This window comes from Pongo pygmaeus, chromosome 13 (genome assembly GCF_028885625.2).
Source record: "Pongo pygmaeus isolate AG05252 chromosome 13, NHGRI_mPonPyg2-v2.0_pri, whole genome shotgun sequence".
NCBI lineage: Eukaryota > Metazoa > Chordata > Mammalia > Primates > Hominidae > Pongo > Pongo pygmaeus.
In genome coordinates this window covers 85,045,149-85,061,285 of record NC_072386.2, presented here as the reverse complement: position 1 = coordinate 85,061,285, position 16,137 = coordinate 85,045,149, and the positions used below count along the sequence as shown (strand labels likewise).

Below are 16,137 nucleotides of genomic sequence, written 5' to 3'. Positions count from 1 at the left end.
GCCTATCCAATGGCCATGGATCTGTGAAGGGCACGAGCAGGACTCATGCTAATCAGCTCTGCTTTTTCTATATTAAAAAAACCTTTGGCCACGTGCGGTGGCTCACGCCTGTAATCCCAGCACTTTGGGAGGCCAAGATGGGCGGATCATGGGGTCAGGAGTTCGAGACCAGCCTGGTCAACATGGTGAGATTTTTGTCTCTACTAAAAATCCAAAAATTAGCCAGGCGTGGTGGCAGGTGCCTGTAATCCCAGCTACTTGGGAGGCTGAGGCAGGCGAATCGCTTGAACCCGGGAGGGGGAGGTTGCAGTAAGCCAAGATCTCGCCATTGCACTCCAGCCTGGGTGACGGAGCGAGACTCTGTCTCAAAACAAACAAAAAACAACAACAAAAAGCCTTTAATTGAAGTTACCCAATAGATTGCATGTAATATATACTTGTTTTATAAACTTGATACAACATAGAACAAGATTTTAAAGTATATATAAATATTGTATAAATCATGATTAGTGTTTCCTCATCATTGTTCTCTTTGCTATTCTCAAGAAAATCTCAGCTTCAACTTGGATATATGGAAACCAAATATCCAGGTCTCTGGAACAGTGCAATTTAAAAGCATGTCCTAGAATTTTCGGCCGTGGTTTGAAAGCCACCTATTGATTCACACATGCCTGGAAGTAGCTGACATTTGTGCAACACTGTGCCCTGATTCGGCCGGGGCTCTGGGGTTCTATGCAGCGGGTCTGGCCTCCTTGCTGTGAGGTGCGGGGCATTTAAAGTCCGTTGCCAACAGTAGTGGCCAGTGGTGCTCTGGCCTCAGCAGGTGCCCTGTTCTCTTGCTTGCTGCCTGCTACTTCTCAAGGAAGGCCTCAAGCCATTTTGCTCCTTATGCTCTGACATTTCTCCTCTTAGGCCCAATACAGAAAAGGTGGAGAAAACCTCACAATGTTGCCTTTCCCCTCTATGATAAATTTTTTTTTTTTTTTTTTTTTGAGACAGAGTCTCTGTGGCCCAGTCTAGAGTGCAGTGGTGTGACCTCGGCTCACTGCAACCTTTGCCTCCTGGGTTCAAGCAATTCTTGTGCCTCGGCCTTCCAAGTAGCTGGGATTACAGGCATGTGCCACCACACCTGGCTAATTTTTGTATTTTTAGTAGAGGTGGGCTTTGACCATGTTGGCAGGCTGGTCTCGAACTCCTGTCCTCAAGTGATCCACATGCCTTGGCCTCCCAAAATGTTGGGATCACAGGCATGAGCCACTGTGTCTGGCCACCTCTGTGATAACTTTTATTCAGAAAACATTTCCTTGGCAGATCAAGTCATGGCTCAATCAAAATTGCCCTCCCTGCCCCTGCATGATCAGCCCCCCGACTGCTACTGCTGACTCTTTTTCTGGCATCAGGGCTGGGGGCAGAGCAGGGGAGGGAGGTAGGGGAAGGGAGCTAGGCCTGGAGGTTTACAGCTCGCTCAGTTCAGCCCATGTCTTGGCCATTTCACCTGTTCCTCTCCTTTAATTGTAAGGCACAGTTGGCCTGGGGAGGGCTTTTTTGGGCAGGGTTGTGTGATGGTTTCCCATATCCCTGCAGCCTCATTTGCTGCCTTATCCCATCCCTAGAGAACGGCAAATTGGGAGCTGATCTAGAAGGGAGCCGGGTGGTGTGTGCAAGGCTCCAGTTGAGTCTCACGGAGGGTAGTTGGTGTCATCACCTCTGGTTCACAGCTGCCTCCTGGAAACACCTTCCAAGGCAGGATGGTCTTCTGGATCCACTGGGTTCTCCTGGAGTCTTCCTAGAAATTCAGGCGGGGGATGACAGCCGCTGCATTCGCTAGGGCTCAGGGCTGTCTCACCAGGAGCTGAGGCCCACACCTGCTATTGACTCTGGAATGCTGAGCCCGCCCTCTCTAGGTGGTGATTGGAATATAGAGTGAATGCTCTTGTTACGCTATCCTTCAGGGCCTTTGAGGAATGATGACTGATCAGCAGGCAGACATTTATTATTTCTTTTCTTTTTCTTTCTGAGGCGGAATTTCACTCTTTGTTGCCCAGGCTGGAGTGCAGTGGTGTGATCTCGGCTCACTGCAACCTCCACCTCCCGGGTTCAGGTGACTCTCCTGTCTCAGCCTCCCGAGTAGCTGGGATTACAGGCGCCTGCCACCACGCCCGGCTAATTTTTTTTTTTTTTTTTTTTTTTTTTTTGAGATGGAGTTTCGCTCTTGTTGCCCAGGCTGGAGTGCAATAGCGTGATCTCAGCTTACTGCAACCTCTGCCTCCCGGGTTCAAGCGATTCTCCTGCCTCAGCCTCCTGAGTAGCTGGGATTACAGGCACATGCCACCATACCCAGCTAAGTTTGTATTTTTAGTAGAGACGGGGTTTCTCCACATTGGTCAGGCTGGTCTTGAACTCCCAGCCTCAGGTGATCCACCTGCCTCAGCCTCCCAAAGTGTTGGGATTATAGGTGTGAGCCACCGCGACTGGCCAATTTTTGTATTTTTAGTAGACATAGGATTTCACCATGTTGGCCAGGCTGGTCTCGAACTCCTGACCTCAGGTGATCCACCTGCCTTAGCCTCCCAAAGTGCTGAGATTACAGGCGTGAGCCACTGTGCCTGGCCAGACATCTATTATTTCTAAGAGGGCTTCTGAAAACTTAAGGAGAAAATAAACTGCATGTGATCTTCAGCTAATTAAGTCCTTGAGCTTGTTTCTGAGGACTTCTTCCTCTGTCAGAATCACAGAAGCCTTGCCTGCTTGCGACTTCATTGACCTGTGTAAATGTGTTACTCGGAGAAATCTCAAGCCCTTCTTAGGGTCCCCGAGGTGTGATGGGGGAGGCTTGATAGAGCCTGCGTCTGGTCCTGACTGCTCATCGTGGCTGTGCAGCCCCGACAGGACTAAGCCAGGGTGGTGTGACCAGCACGGTGCGGCCAGCTTAACTCACTGCGGCTCAGAGGAGACCTGGAGACACGAGGGACACCTCGACATTGTTGCTATCAACATGGCAGCATAGTTGGCTGGCAGCCGGGGGAATTTATTCTCTTGACCCAGTGTTTCTACCTTAGGATACTTTTCCTGTGCTTTTCTGGAAGCTTTTCCTAACGCCAGGATTAACCAGGAGAAGCCTTCCCTCAAGATATCTTAGGAAAGTTATAAAGTACGTGAACATTGAGTTGGAGGAGCCCAGAGTAATCTATCTTCATGTGTTCTTTTACACTTCAAAGACAACTGGAAGATAGCTGGAGAAGGGTCCTTCCTGCTAGAAGAGGGGAGGGACCCTTACTGGGGGTAAAGAGAAGAGGCGTTCCCAAGAAAGGGGCAGGAACCAGCTTAACACATCTGTCACCACCCAGCGGTGTCATGGAAACCTGAAGCAGGTGGAGCCCATTTCCTGCCGTGGTTTGGTGGACGCAGGTGGCCCTGTCCGTGCAGGTGCTGAGGGGCCTGTGTGGTTTGGTGGATGCAGGTGGCTCTCTCCATCCAGGTGCTGAGCTGGACGCAGGCGGCCTCATCCATGCAGGTGCTAAAGGCCCTGTGTGGCTTGGTGGATGCAGGCAGCCCTGTCCATGCAGGTGCTGAGGGTCCTGGGTGATTTGGTGGGTGCGGGCGGCCCCGTCCTTGCAGGTGGTGAGGGTCCTGCGTGGTTTGGTGGACGCGGGCAGCTCCGTCATTCTTTTTGACGGAGTCTCGCTCTGTCGCCCAGGCTGGAGTGCAGGGGCGACATCTGGGCTCATTGCAAGCTCCGCCTCCCGGGTTCACGCCTTTCTCCTGCCTCAGCCTCCCGAGTAGCTGGGACCACAGGCGCCTGCCACCGTGCCCGGCTAATTTTTTGTATTTTTAGTAGAGACGGGGTTTCACTGTGTTAGCCAGGATGGTTTCGATCTCCTGACCTCGTGATCCGCTCGCCTCGGCCTCCCAAAGTGCTGGGATTACAGGCGTGAGCCACCGCGCCTGGCCCCAGCCCTGTCAGTTCTGTGGCCAGGGCCGTGCATGGCTTGGTGGATGCGGGCAGCCCTGTCCATGCAGGTGCTGAGGACCCTGTGCCATGTGTCCTTGCAGAGTGCTGTGTGGCCCCACAAGCCTACCATCATAAACAGGGTGTGCCACCCCTTCTGTGACTTCTCTGTGTTAGTTCCTCTATGTGCCAAAGGTAGGAGCCATCTGAGACTCTTGGAATGGCAGTGGGGAGGGCTGGCTGGTGGTCATGATTTGCCAAGTCACCCACCCTGACACTGACTGTAACATCTCGTAGGTCTGGGCGTGATCTGGGGCAACAGAAGTTGCTTCTCACTTTAATCTGGCCAACTGCTGAGTCTGCAAGCTCGGAAAATGCAGTCTACTGCATGAGGAAATAGCCTACTTTCATTTAATCCCACAAAACAAGTCACGGTGCCCCTGTGTTTGGGACACAGTTACAGGATAACTTGTCTGTGTCTGGGTGGTGGGGCTGGCCCGGGAGTACTGCAAATCAGAGCCCGCCTTACAAGGACTTTCTCCCTCCGGTGTCTTCTCTCTGAATTTAGATGCTTCCTGGATCCAGGCATCACAGGAAAAAGACCTCAGGCTTTACAAAATTACTTGTATAAATGTGCACATAGTACCCACTCCCTTCCATTTGGAAATATGTGAAAAATGAACTTACTGTTTCCTTTGGCTAAATTGCTAACATACAGCTCTTCTCTGGAGTCATTACTAGCTGACTTATTTGGGCTTCTTTAGGGCTTTTTCATTTCCTCCCATTCTTTCTTTTTTTTATTTTTTTGAGACAGTGTTTCACTCTTGTTGCCCAGGCTGGAGTGCAATGGTGCGATCTCGGCTCACTGCAACCTCCGCCTCCTGGGTTCAAGGGATTCTCCTGCCTCAGCTTCCCACGTAGCTCAGATTACAGACATGTGCCACCACGCCCAGCTAATTTTTATGTATTTAGTAGAGATAGGACTTCACCATATTGGTCAGGCTGGTCTCGATTTCCTGACCTCAGGTGATCCACCCGCCTTGGCCTCCCAAAGTGCCGGGATTACAGGTGTGAGCCACCGCGCCTGGCCCATTTCCTACCACTCTTTTTTTTTTTTTTTCTGAGATAGAGTCTCACTTTGTCGCCCAGGCTGGAGTGCAGTGGTGCAATCTCGGTTCACTGCAAGCTCCGCCTCCTGGGTTCACGCCATTCTTCTGCCTCAGCCTCTTGAGTAGCTGGGACTACAGGCACCCGCCACCATGCCTGGCTAATTTTTTGTGTTTTTAGTAGAGAGAGGGCTTCACCATGTTGATCAGGCTGGTTTCGATCTCCTGACCTCAGGTGGATCCACCCACCTCGGCCTCCCAAAGTGCTGGGATTACAGGCGTGAGCCACCGTGCCCGGCCTATTTCCTCCCATTCTTACGAAAAACATTCAAAGTACCATTGAGCTTGAATGCCCCCCTAGAGATCTTCCTGATCATCTAAATTAACCATCTAGCCTCTCATCTCCCTCTTCTGTCACCTTGTTTTTGTTTTATGTCAGCGAGCACCTGTCACTATCTGACATATCTTTTTCATTCCAAAACATTTATTTCTTGTTTGTCTCACCCCAATAGAATATACGCTCCACAAAGGCGGGATCTGATCTACCGTGTTCAGCACCGTAACCCCAGCATCTAGAACGGTTCCCTGTGCACAGCAGGTCCCCAGTGAATATCTGTGGAATAAATGAGCACTCAGACAGCTGTCTACGAAGTTTTTGAGTAAAAGAGACCACATGGCCTGAGTGTTCCTGAGGGAAGTGCCTGAGCAGATGGGACTTGGGCCAAAGCGTAATATAGGACTTTCCTTCTGCACCTGCCTCAGTGCCTCATCCGTGTCCAGTGCCTTCGGCCCCTCTGCCGAGCACTCCCGGGCCCCCGAGCTGTCCCTGTCGGGCTGCACCTATTAGTGCTAAGCCTTTTGTATATGTCATCTCATGCAATCCTCTGACAGCCGCGTGGGGGCGGACTTCACTTCCCTCTTTGGACACATGTGAAAGGGAGGGAGGCTCAGAAAGAGCAGGGGAGCCTGGGAGCTGAGGCCTGGAACCGGTCTCTGCCTTGAAGCCCTTCTTCTGGTCCATTGGTGCTATTTGCCCTCTGGAATCAGAAGTGACTTTGACAGTGGGCTGGGCACGGTGGTTCATGCCTGTAATCCCAGCACTTTGGGAGGCTGAGGTGGGTGGATCACTTGAGGTCAGGAGTTCGAGACCGGCCTGGCCAACATGGTGAAACCCTGTCTGTACTAAAAATACAAAAATTAGCTGGATGTGGTGTCATACGGCTATAGTCCCAGCTACTCAGGAGGGTGAGGCACGAGAATCGCTTGAACCTGGGAGGCGGAGGTTGCAGTGAGCTGAGATCAGGCAACTGCACACCAGCCTGGACAACAGAGTGACACAGTCTCCAAAAATAAAAATAAAAATAATCATAAAGTGACTTTGACAGTGCAACTCTCAGGCTGGGAAGAGAGAGCACTGCTGCTAGTGGGGTCACCGAGGGAGCTGCATTTGAGCTGGTGGGCCCCGCCAAGTCCCTCTGACCTCCAAGATTTTGGCTGCCTTCTTCGTGCACAAGCCCCAGCCTCACAATTGGGGTCAGAAAAAGATTATGTGGAAATAGAATCGAAAGCCCAGGGACACGGGGTGCAGCTCAAAGCTCGATAGACATCTTGGTCTTTTACTCATGAAACAGGAGTGATGGGTGAAAAGAGAAGCAGCAGGAGGAGGGCTGGTGGGACGAGACGTGCTTTGCAGGCTGGAAAGGGAATGATGCCAAGAGTGGCTGAAAGACGCTGACAGGTGGGCCTGAGAAGACAGCCGGAGCTAGCTCCTGAGATAGTCAGGACGGACCAGGCATGTGGGTTTGGATGGTTTCTAGGCGGGGCTCAGTTTTGCCCAGCCAGTCACAGTGAGTTATGTTTTGGGCAAATGCACTTGCAGGAGCTGAAGCAGTCACGGCCACTGGATCAGGGACCATCAGTTCCCAGGCGAGTGCACATCGCCATCCTGGCCAAGGGCGCGGGTGTGCCCTTACCACCCACTTTCAGAGGCTTGCTGGTGTCTTCAAAGACCCATCTTTTTCCCTTCCCACATCAAAGCTCTCACCTTGCTCTGTGCATCCTTCCTGTGAGACGTCTCCCTCCTTTCTGTGTTCAGGGCAACCCCAGGCTGTGACAACCTGCCGCTTCTCTAAGTGTAACAAGCTAGGTTGCGTTTGGACAAGCCACTGGATTCTGGGAATTCTACAATTACTGACTTGCAGGTTGCTTAAAAATAGTGAAAACTCCAGGATCCCTGCAACTTCCATGCCCTAGGACTCCTGCCAGGGGCCCAGGGTGTCACCAAGAGAGCCCTGGCCTGGGAGTCATAGGCAGCATCTCGCCTCCACCCTCTGCCTGGGAGTCATAGGCAGCATCTCGCTTCTACCCTCTGCCTGTGTGGAGAAGTCCACAGGAGTCTTGGGTCTGAGTTTTCTCCTCTATGAAATGAGGCAGAGGGGCCAATCGATGCTTTGTTTCTTTTAGGGTCTTTTTAGTTATAAAGCCACCCCTTGGCTTGGCTCGGAACTCAGGCTACCCCCAACCCAGGCTTGCTTGCTTGCTGGGTCTCTCTATTGATTCGTTTAACCCATGTGTTTGGGGGCCAACACTGGTTCTTTCTGGGCAAAACCAAAAACACCCGCAAACTTTTTGTGTAAAAAGCACTGAGACACATACTGCAATAAACAGATATCTACTATATCTGTAGTATTAAAAATATTTCATGGGGGAGTATGGTTGAGGAAAAAATGTTCTAAAAAACTCCCTAGGGGAACCATAATGAAAACAAAGTTAAGAAACACTGATTTAACCACAAAAGTGTGCAGGGCACCATGACAGGTTCGAGGTGAAGAGGCGGATGATAGCATCTCCTCTCTAGGGTCTGTCCAGAGGGACCACCACCCTTCCTGCCTTGTTCTCCCAAGCTGTATGTCCTCCTTCCTTTCTTCTAAATCTTTTTTTTTTTTTTTTTAGACGGACTCTTGCTCTGTCGCCCAGGCTGGAGTGCAGTGGCAGGATCTCGGCTCACTGCAAGCTCCACCTCCTGGGTTCACGCCATTCTCCTGCCTCACCATCCTGAATAGCTGGGACTACAGGCGCCCGCTACCACACCCGGCTAATTTTTTGTATTTTTAGTAGAGACGGGGTTTCACCGCGTTAGCCAGGATGGTCTCGATCTCCTGACCTGGTGATCCGCCCGCCTCGGCCTCCCAAAGTGCTGGGATTATAGGCGTGAGCCACCGCGCCCGGCCCTTTTTTAAAAAAATTATTATTATACTTTAAGTTCTGGGATACACATGCAGAATGTGTAGGTTTGTTACATAGGTATACACATGCCATGGTGATTTGCTGCACTCATCAATCTGTCATCTACATTAGGTATTTCTCCTAATGCTCTCCCTCCCCTAGTTCCCAACTCCCTGACAGGCCCCAGTGTGTGATATTCCCCTCCCTGTGTCTATGTGTTCTCATTGTTCAACTCCCATTTATGAGTGAGAACATGTGGTGTTTGGTTTTCTGTTTCTGTGTTAGTTTGCTGAGAATGATGGGTTCCAGCTTCATCCATGTCCCTGCAAAGGACATGAACTCTTTCTTCCAAATCTTACCGAACACTCACTTTTGGTGGGTTTATGGACACATCTACATGTTCTGGTGGTCATGGCTTATTTTTTGTGGCTTTTGTTCCCTGTAGCTATGGCATTGCTGGTTCTACCAACGTGACAGGTGATCAAGTTAAGAAGCTGGACGTCCTCTCCAACGACCTGGTTATGAACATGTTAAAGTCATCCTTTGCCACGTGTGTTCTCGTGTCAGAAGAAGATAAACACGCCATCATAGTGGAACCGGAGAAAAGGGTGGGTCTGTACTTCTACCATTGAGGGTTTTAATGTAGCCGGTCTTCTTCCCAGCTTCATAATTGACTCCACTTGTTCAGCTGAGCTGCGTTTCTCGGAGTCCCTCTAGATCCCTGCTGTGGTCTTTTCACAGCTTCCACCTCACTGCTGCCATCTCTCGAATCCTCCCTGAGCCACTGAGCAGATGAGTGCCGTGGCTCACGCTGCCTTCTCTCCAGTGGACTCCCACAAACTCATCTCCATTTCTAACTTTTTATTGCCATGTTTCAGGCTCTTCAAACCCTGGCTTCTGTTGGTCACCTCTTGTACTACATCCCTATCCACCAAATTCCTGACCTTCGCACTGACCCTCCTGTTGACCTAGACTGCTTGAAGCTTCCACCCCTGATGCACGCATTGGAGTCCCTATTGGTCTGTCTCTGCTTCTTTTTTTTTTTTTTGAGACAGTGTTTTGCTTTTGTTGCCCAGTCTGGAGTACAGTGGTGTGATCTTGGCTCACTGCAACCTCTGCCTCCTGGGTTCAAGCGATTCTCCTGCCCAGCCTCCTGAGTAGCTAGGATTACAGGTTCCTGCCACCACACCTGGCTAATTTTTGTATTTTTAGTAGGGATGAGATTTCACCATGTTGGCCAGGCTGGTCTTGAACTCCTGACCTCAAGTGACCCGCCCACCTCGGCCTCCCAAAGTGCTGGGATTACAGGTGTGAGCCACCACACCCGGCCTTATCTCTGCTTTCTGAGAGCAGAAAACGAATCTTATTTGTCTCTGTGTCCCAGTGTCTAGTGCAATGCCTGGCACATTAGAGGGCCTCAACAACAAATGACTGTTGAAAAAGATTGTTAAATGAAAGAGTATTCCCAGCTTTTATCAAACAACAATTTTAATTAGAAAACAAAACTTCTGAGATTAGAAGTGCAGTTCTGTGGGCTTACTATCTTTCCCAGCTTGAGAGGAACTGGGAATGTGAAGGAGTAGAATTAGGAAAAAACAATGAGAAGATGAAGAGGCTGCCTGTCCTCACCCTATTAAGAGGGCAGGAGCCACATCTGATGAAGTTGTTTTTCATCATTCCTAAAATAGCCCTACATGCCAGACCTGAAGTTCATGTTTTTCTCAGCTGGGCCTTTCAAGGTCTTTGGCAGCTTTAGGCATATGGCTTAGATTTGTTGTGTTTAACCTTCTCCATCACTCATGCCGGACTTCTCTGTCTACCGTGGGCCTTCATGATAGGCAGGTTCCTGTGTTCCAGTTTCCAGTTCCTCCTGCATTAGTGAGGGTGGTCTGTGAAGAGCAAGAGGGCAGGGAATCTGCTACAGACATTTAAAAACCACATTGTAAAGTGGCTAATTTGGAGATGGAAAACTCCCGGTGATGTGCTGGTAAACTGGATCTCACAGCAAACAAACAAGTCTCTGATATGTCCACTTGCCTGTGTCAATGGTGTGAATACTCTCCGATCGTTGATTTTAAGCTACCAATGTGGTATCACTGAAGGCAGAGTTGGGAACAGATGTGCACCGTTAGCTTCTGAGAGCCGATACCAGCCAGCTCCTGCACACCACTGAAAATCCCACTCAAAACAGGAATCTGCGGTGGTCCCACTACCACTGACAGTTATCTCCTTTGGGAATTACGCTAGAAATTTGTTTTGTTTAGTTTTGTTTTTAGAGACAGGGCCTCACTCTGTCACCCAGACTGGAGTGCACAGTCATGGCTCACTGCAGCCTCAAACTCTTGGGCTTAAGTGATACCTCCTGTCTCAGCCTCCTGAGTAGCTGGCACTACAGATGTGCAGCATCATGCCCAGCTAATTGAATTTTTTTTTTTTTTTTTTTTTAAACAGAAGGAGTCTCTCTATGCTGCCCAGGCTGGTCTCAAACTCCTGGGCTCAAGCAATCCTCCCGTCTTAGCCTCCCAAAGTGCTAGGATTAGGCATGAGCCACCATGCCCAGCCAGGATATTTTTGAAAACTTTATGCGTCCCAACCTCAAGGGGCATCTGTAAGACCTCCATGAGAAGTTTCTTATAGATCTCAACCCTAGCAAAGTCTCTGCTTCACCTAAGGAATTATTTTTTTCCTTACGAATAGAGGAAAATGAGTGACTAACCTTCTTTTTCCTTTGGCTGCCAGGAAACTCAATGCAAAATTATGATTTGACTATATCAACAATGTAGGAAATCATGACTTATCTGTATTCCATTACCTTCATCTGCACCTCCTAAGTGGTGTTTTCTCTGTTTAATGGTCTTGTGTGTGTGTGTATCTGTGCGTTCTGTATGCCATCTCATACCTTCCATGACAGTATAAATAAATAAGACCCACATTTTTTTAACTTTCTTCTAAATTCCCATTCTTAGTCCCTAATGTATACTCCTTTAGTGTATCTTGCTATAACATTTTAAGGTTGTATTTCTTTTTTCTGTGCTCAGGGTAAATATGTGGTCTGTTTTGATCCCCTTGATGGATCTTCCAACATCGATTGCCTTGTGTCCATTGGAACCATTTTTGGCATCTATAGAAAGGTAAAACGTGGTATCTTAAGCACTTGGTTTGGGGACAAAAGTTAAGATTGAGCATCCAGTCCTATTTCACGGTGGCAGAGCAGCCGGAGTGGAGATTATGAAATTCTGTGAGGCTGAAGTAGATTTGTATCTCAAGTTCTGAGCTTTTCAGCCCTAATTGCATGACGAAGACCCACTAGGTTGCTGAAAGAGAATATAGGGTAAAATATGGGTGGGAAGAGAAGGATATTTCACTCTTTTTAGTATGTCTTACTTTTTATGATAGAAAATGAGATTTAAAAAAGAGGCAGTGGAGGGTAAGTATAGTGATGATACGATGTGAACTCAGAGTTGAGAGCATAAGACAACAATAGAGACTATGTCAAAACTGTCCTTTAAGTCCCCTAGTCAATGGTCTATAAGCTATGAGCCCCGGGCTGAGTCCAGCCTGTGGCCTAATGTGTACAGCTTGTGAACAAAGAATAACCATTTTGCATTTTTAAATAGTTGAAAAAAACTAAAGAACAATGTTTCATGATCCATTTTAAGTTTTACTCTTCACGAATGAAGCTTTAATTGGCATTTGGTAACATTCATTTGTTCACATACTGCCTTTGGCTGATTCTCTGCTGCACTGTCAAAGTTTTGTAGTTATGATAGAGACTGTATGGCCCATAAAACTGAAAAATTTACTATCTGTCTGTCTGTAGAAAAAGTTTACTGAGCCTTGCTCTAAGTCGTAGAAAGCACACAGCATAGGATGAGAATCCAGCCCTGCCCGGGTCTCCTAACACCTGACTCGAGCAGTCATCCCTCCTCCAGAGCTGCTTTTTCTGAGAGAGAGAGAGAGAGAGAAAGAGAGAGAGAGAGGAGAGAGAGGAGAGGGAGAGGGAGGAGAGGGAGGAGAGGGAGAGGGAGAGGGAGAGTGAGAGGTGCTCAATTATACAAATAAGTGAAAAATAGAATGAAAACCCATCCACCCATCAGGAAACATGATAAAATCCAAGGTACGTCCTCTCGGCTTTAGCTCTTGTTTTGTTTTATTTTTTCAAAGTATATATTTTAGGCTGGGTGCGGTGGCTCACACCTGTAATCCCAGCACTTTGGGAGGCCGAGGTGGGTGGATCACAAGGTCAGGAGATTGAGGCTGCCTTGGCTATGCTGTGAAACCCCGTCTCTACTAAAAATACAAAAAAACACCCAGGCGTGGTGGCGGGCACCTGTAGTCCCGGGAGGCTGAGGCAGGAGAATCGCTTGAACCTGGGAGGTGGAGGTTGCAGTGAGCCGAGATCGCACCACTGCACTCCAGCCCGGGCAACAGAACAAGACTCTGTCTCAAAAAAAAAAGTATATATACACACACACACATATATACACATATATATATACTTTTAACAGCTTTTGGGGGTACAAATAGTTTTTGGTGAAATGAATGAATTGTATAGTGGTGAAGTCTGAGATTTTAGTTTATACCTCACGAGAATAGTATATATTGTATCCAATATGTAGTTTTTTTAATCCTTCATCCCCTCCCATCACCCCCTTCTAAGTCTCCAAAGTCTAGCATACCATTCCATATTCAGCTCTTGTTTATTTCAGAACTGAAACCTCACAGGCTTGAATCGACTGAAGAGGTTGGTTCAGCTGAACTCTGTTCTAGGACACAAAGGCATTAACTTAGGAACTGAGACCCTTGGCCTGGCGAGGTGGCTCACACCTGTAATCCCAGCACTTTGGGAGGCCGAGGTGGGCGGATCACAAGGTCAGGAGATTGAGACCATCCTGGCTAACACGGTGAAACCCTCCCGTCTCTACAAAAAATTACAAAAAATTACAAAAAATTAGCTGGGCAGGGTGGCAGGCGCCTGTAGTCCAGGTACTCAGGAGGCTGAGGCAGGAGAATGGCATGAACCTGGGAGGCGGAGGTTGCAGTGAGCCGAGATTGCGCCACTGGACTCCAGTCTGGGCGACAGAGCGAGACTCCGTCTCAAAAAAAAAAAAGAACTGAGACCCAAATTTGCACGTTATCTCTAAAAGTGACTTGTTATCTAGTATTATACATAATTTCCTTTAAAATATGTGAAAAGTAGAGCCCCCATGGCACAGTTATCTTTGATCATTGGAACGTATTTTTTTTTTCTTGGGTAAGAGGCAGATCCACATCACAATCAGTTTGAGGAATAGAAGATTCGAATTATCATGCTAGAAAGGCAAAAAGGCAACAATTTATCCATTTTCCAAGTCATGCCAAGGAACATACCATTTCTGTTGTAGACATGGAGGAATGAAATTTTCCTTGCAAAATATCAGATCCACAGAATAGCAAGAGAGGTTTGTAGCAAAATTCTTCCTTGCAGAGGAAGACATCTGGCTAATGTGTTAACCACAACTAAAGCAGTGTTGATGTTTGCTAAGCCCATTCTCCATCTCAGTCCCCCCAAATAATACTCTTTTAAGGAAAAAAAAAACGTGGGAAATTGAGAGACATTGGCTATCAACTAAAAAAAAAAATCAAGCCAGCTTGCAACAGCAGCTTGAATTATGAATGACAGAATTCTCAACAATAAGTCTTGGCTCTCTTCTCAATAAACCAGAAGTGACTTTTTTAAAAGACAGAAAGTGGGGCCGGGTGTGGTGGCTCACCCCGGTGATCCCAGCACTTTGGGAGGCCCAGGTGGGCGGATCACGAGGTCAGGAGATTGCGACCATCCTGGCTAACACGGTGAAACCCCGTCTCTACTAAAAATACAAAAAATTAGCCTGGTGTAGTGGCAGGCCCCTGTAGTCCCAGCTACCCGGGAGGCTGAGGCAGGAGAATGGTGTGAACCCGGGAGGCCGAGCTTGCAGTGAGCCGAGATCGCGCCACTGCACTCTAGCCTCGGCAACAGAGCGAGACTCCGTCTCAAAAAAAAAAAAAAAAATAAAAAAAAATAAATAAATAAATAGACAGGAAGTGGTGATGAGTATGGCACAGACCTCTAAGTCATTTCAGTTTTTGGAAGCCTTATTGATTGCTTGAAACAGCTGAAACCAGTTGAGGGCTCATGAGGCATAAACATAGACATCTATAATGCTTCCAAGGGGATTTTTCCTGCTTTCTGCCGAGATGATTGTTGGCTAGAATCGCACCATGGTGCCCACGCCCAGTGGGGCAGCATCGGTAACTGTGACCCTGCCATGGTGACCAGGCCTTGCCACACGATTCCTGGAAAGGCATGTGGAAGGATGTGTGGTCATGTTGCATGCAGCTCCTGCCATAGCATCTTTCCAGGGCCTACCGACTACTACTATTTTTTTTTTTGAGATGGAGTCTCGCTCTGTCGCCCAGGCTGGAGTGCAGTGGTGCCATCTCAGCTCCCTGCAACCTCCGCCTCCCGGGTTCAAGTGATTTTCCTGCCTCAGCCTCCTGAGTAGCTGGGACTACAGGCGCCCGCCACCACGCTCGGCTAATGTTTTGTATTTTTAGTAGAGACGGGGTTTCACTGTGTTAGCCAGGATGGTCTCGATCTTCTGGTCTCGTGATCCGCCCGCCTCGGCCTCCCAAAGTGCTGGGATTACGGGCGTGAGCCACCACGCCCGGCCACAACTACTACTATTCTTTCCTCTTTCTTCTCCCTCTCCCTCCCCCTCCCCTTCCCCTCCCCTCCCCTCCCCCTCCTCCCTCCCTCCTCCTCCCCCTCCTCCTCCTCCCCCTCCTCTCCCTTCTTCTCCTCCTCCTTCTCCCTCCTCTTCTTCTTCCGCTTCTTCCTTTTTCCTTTTTCTTTCTTTCTTTTTTTTTTTTGAGATGAAGTCTCTGTCGCCCAGGCTGGAGTGCAGTGGCACGATCTCGGCTCACTGCAAGCCCCGTCTCCCGGGTTCACGCCATTCTCCTGCCTCAGCCTCCCGAGTAGCTGAGACTACAGGCGCCCGCCACCACGCTCGGCTAATTTTTTTTGTATTTTTAGCAGAGACGGGGTTTCACCGTGTGTTATCCAGGATGGTGGCAGTCTCCTGACCTCGTGATCTGCCCGCCTTGGCCTCCCAAAGTGCTAGGATTACAGGCGTGAGCCACTGCGTCCGGCCTTTTTTTTTTTTTTTTTTTTTTTTTTTTTTTTTTTTTTTGAGACAAGGTCTCACTCTGTCGCCCAGGCTGAGAGCAGTGGTGCCATCATGGCTCACTGCAGCCTCACCCTCCCAGGCTTAAGCCATCCTCCTACCTCAGCCTCCTGAGTGGCTGGGACTACAGGTGTGCACCACCACACCTGGCTAATTTTTGTATTTTCTGTAGAGACAAGGGGGTCTCGCTATGTTTCCCAGGCTGGTGTTGAACTCCTGGGCTCAGGCGATCCTCCCGCCTCGACCTCCCAAAGTGTTGGGATTACGGGCATGAGCCACGGTGCCTGGCCCCACCAGTGTCTGGCTGGAGACATCCTGACAGGACGAATTCTCCTGCAATGCTAGGTAACCATCATGGTTTGTCCAAATATTGAGTTGAAATCTGTTTCATTTTGCTCACTTGGCTGTTTAGAGCATAAGAAAATACGATTCTTTGACATGTTTGGAAACAGTGTTTCTGCCCTCCCAATAATGCCCACCACACCCACTTTTTTTCCCTTTAAGCTGAACATCTTTCACAGGAGAGGGATCTGAGACCTCTCTCTAGCCTGATCACCCTCTACTGGACATACTCTAACTTGCAATGTCCTTTACAGCCCCCACCACAAAAGCAGAGATTCAGAAAAGTAGGGTTTGGTTTCTGCTCCGAGGA

General features: G+C 48.8%; 1 protein-coding gene across 3 annotated transcripts in view; it reads left to right on the top strand.

The window, feature by feature from the left end:
- FBP1 (fructose-bisphosphatase 1) overlaps positions 1-16,137 on the top strand; it is a 35,119-nt gene that overhangs the window by 9,000 nt on the left and 9,982 nt on the right. For 2 of the 3 annotated variants that reach the window (XM_054502275.1, XM_054502276.2), the window contains 2 exons: positions 8,726-8,888; positions 11,319-11,411. In XM_054502275.1, coding sequence (XP_054358250.1) covers positions 8,726-8,888; positions 11,319-11,411 — 256 coding nt within the window. The remainder of the gene's footprint in view (positions 1-8,725; positions 8,889-11,318; positions 11,412-16,137) is intronic. The other variant, XM_054502277.2, reaches the window with a different exon arrangement.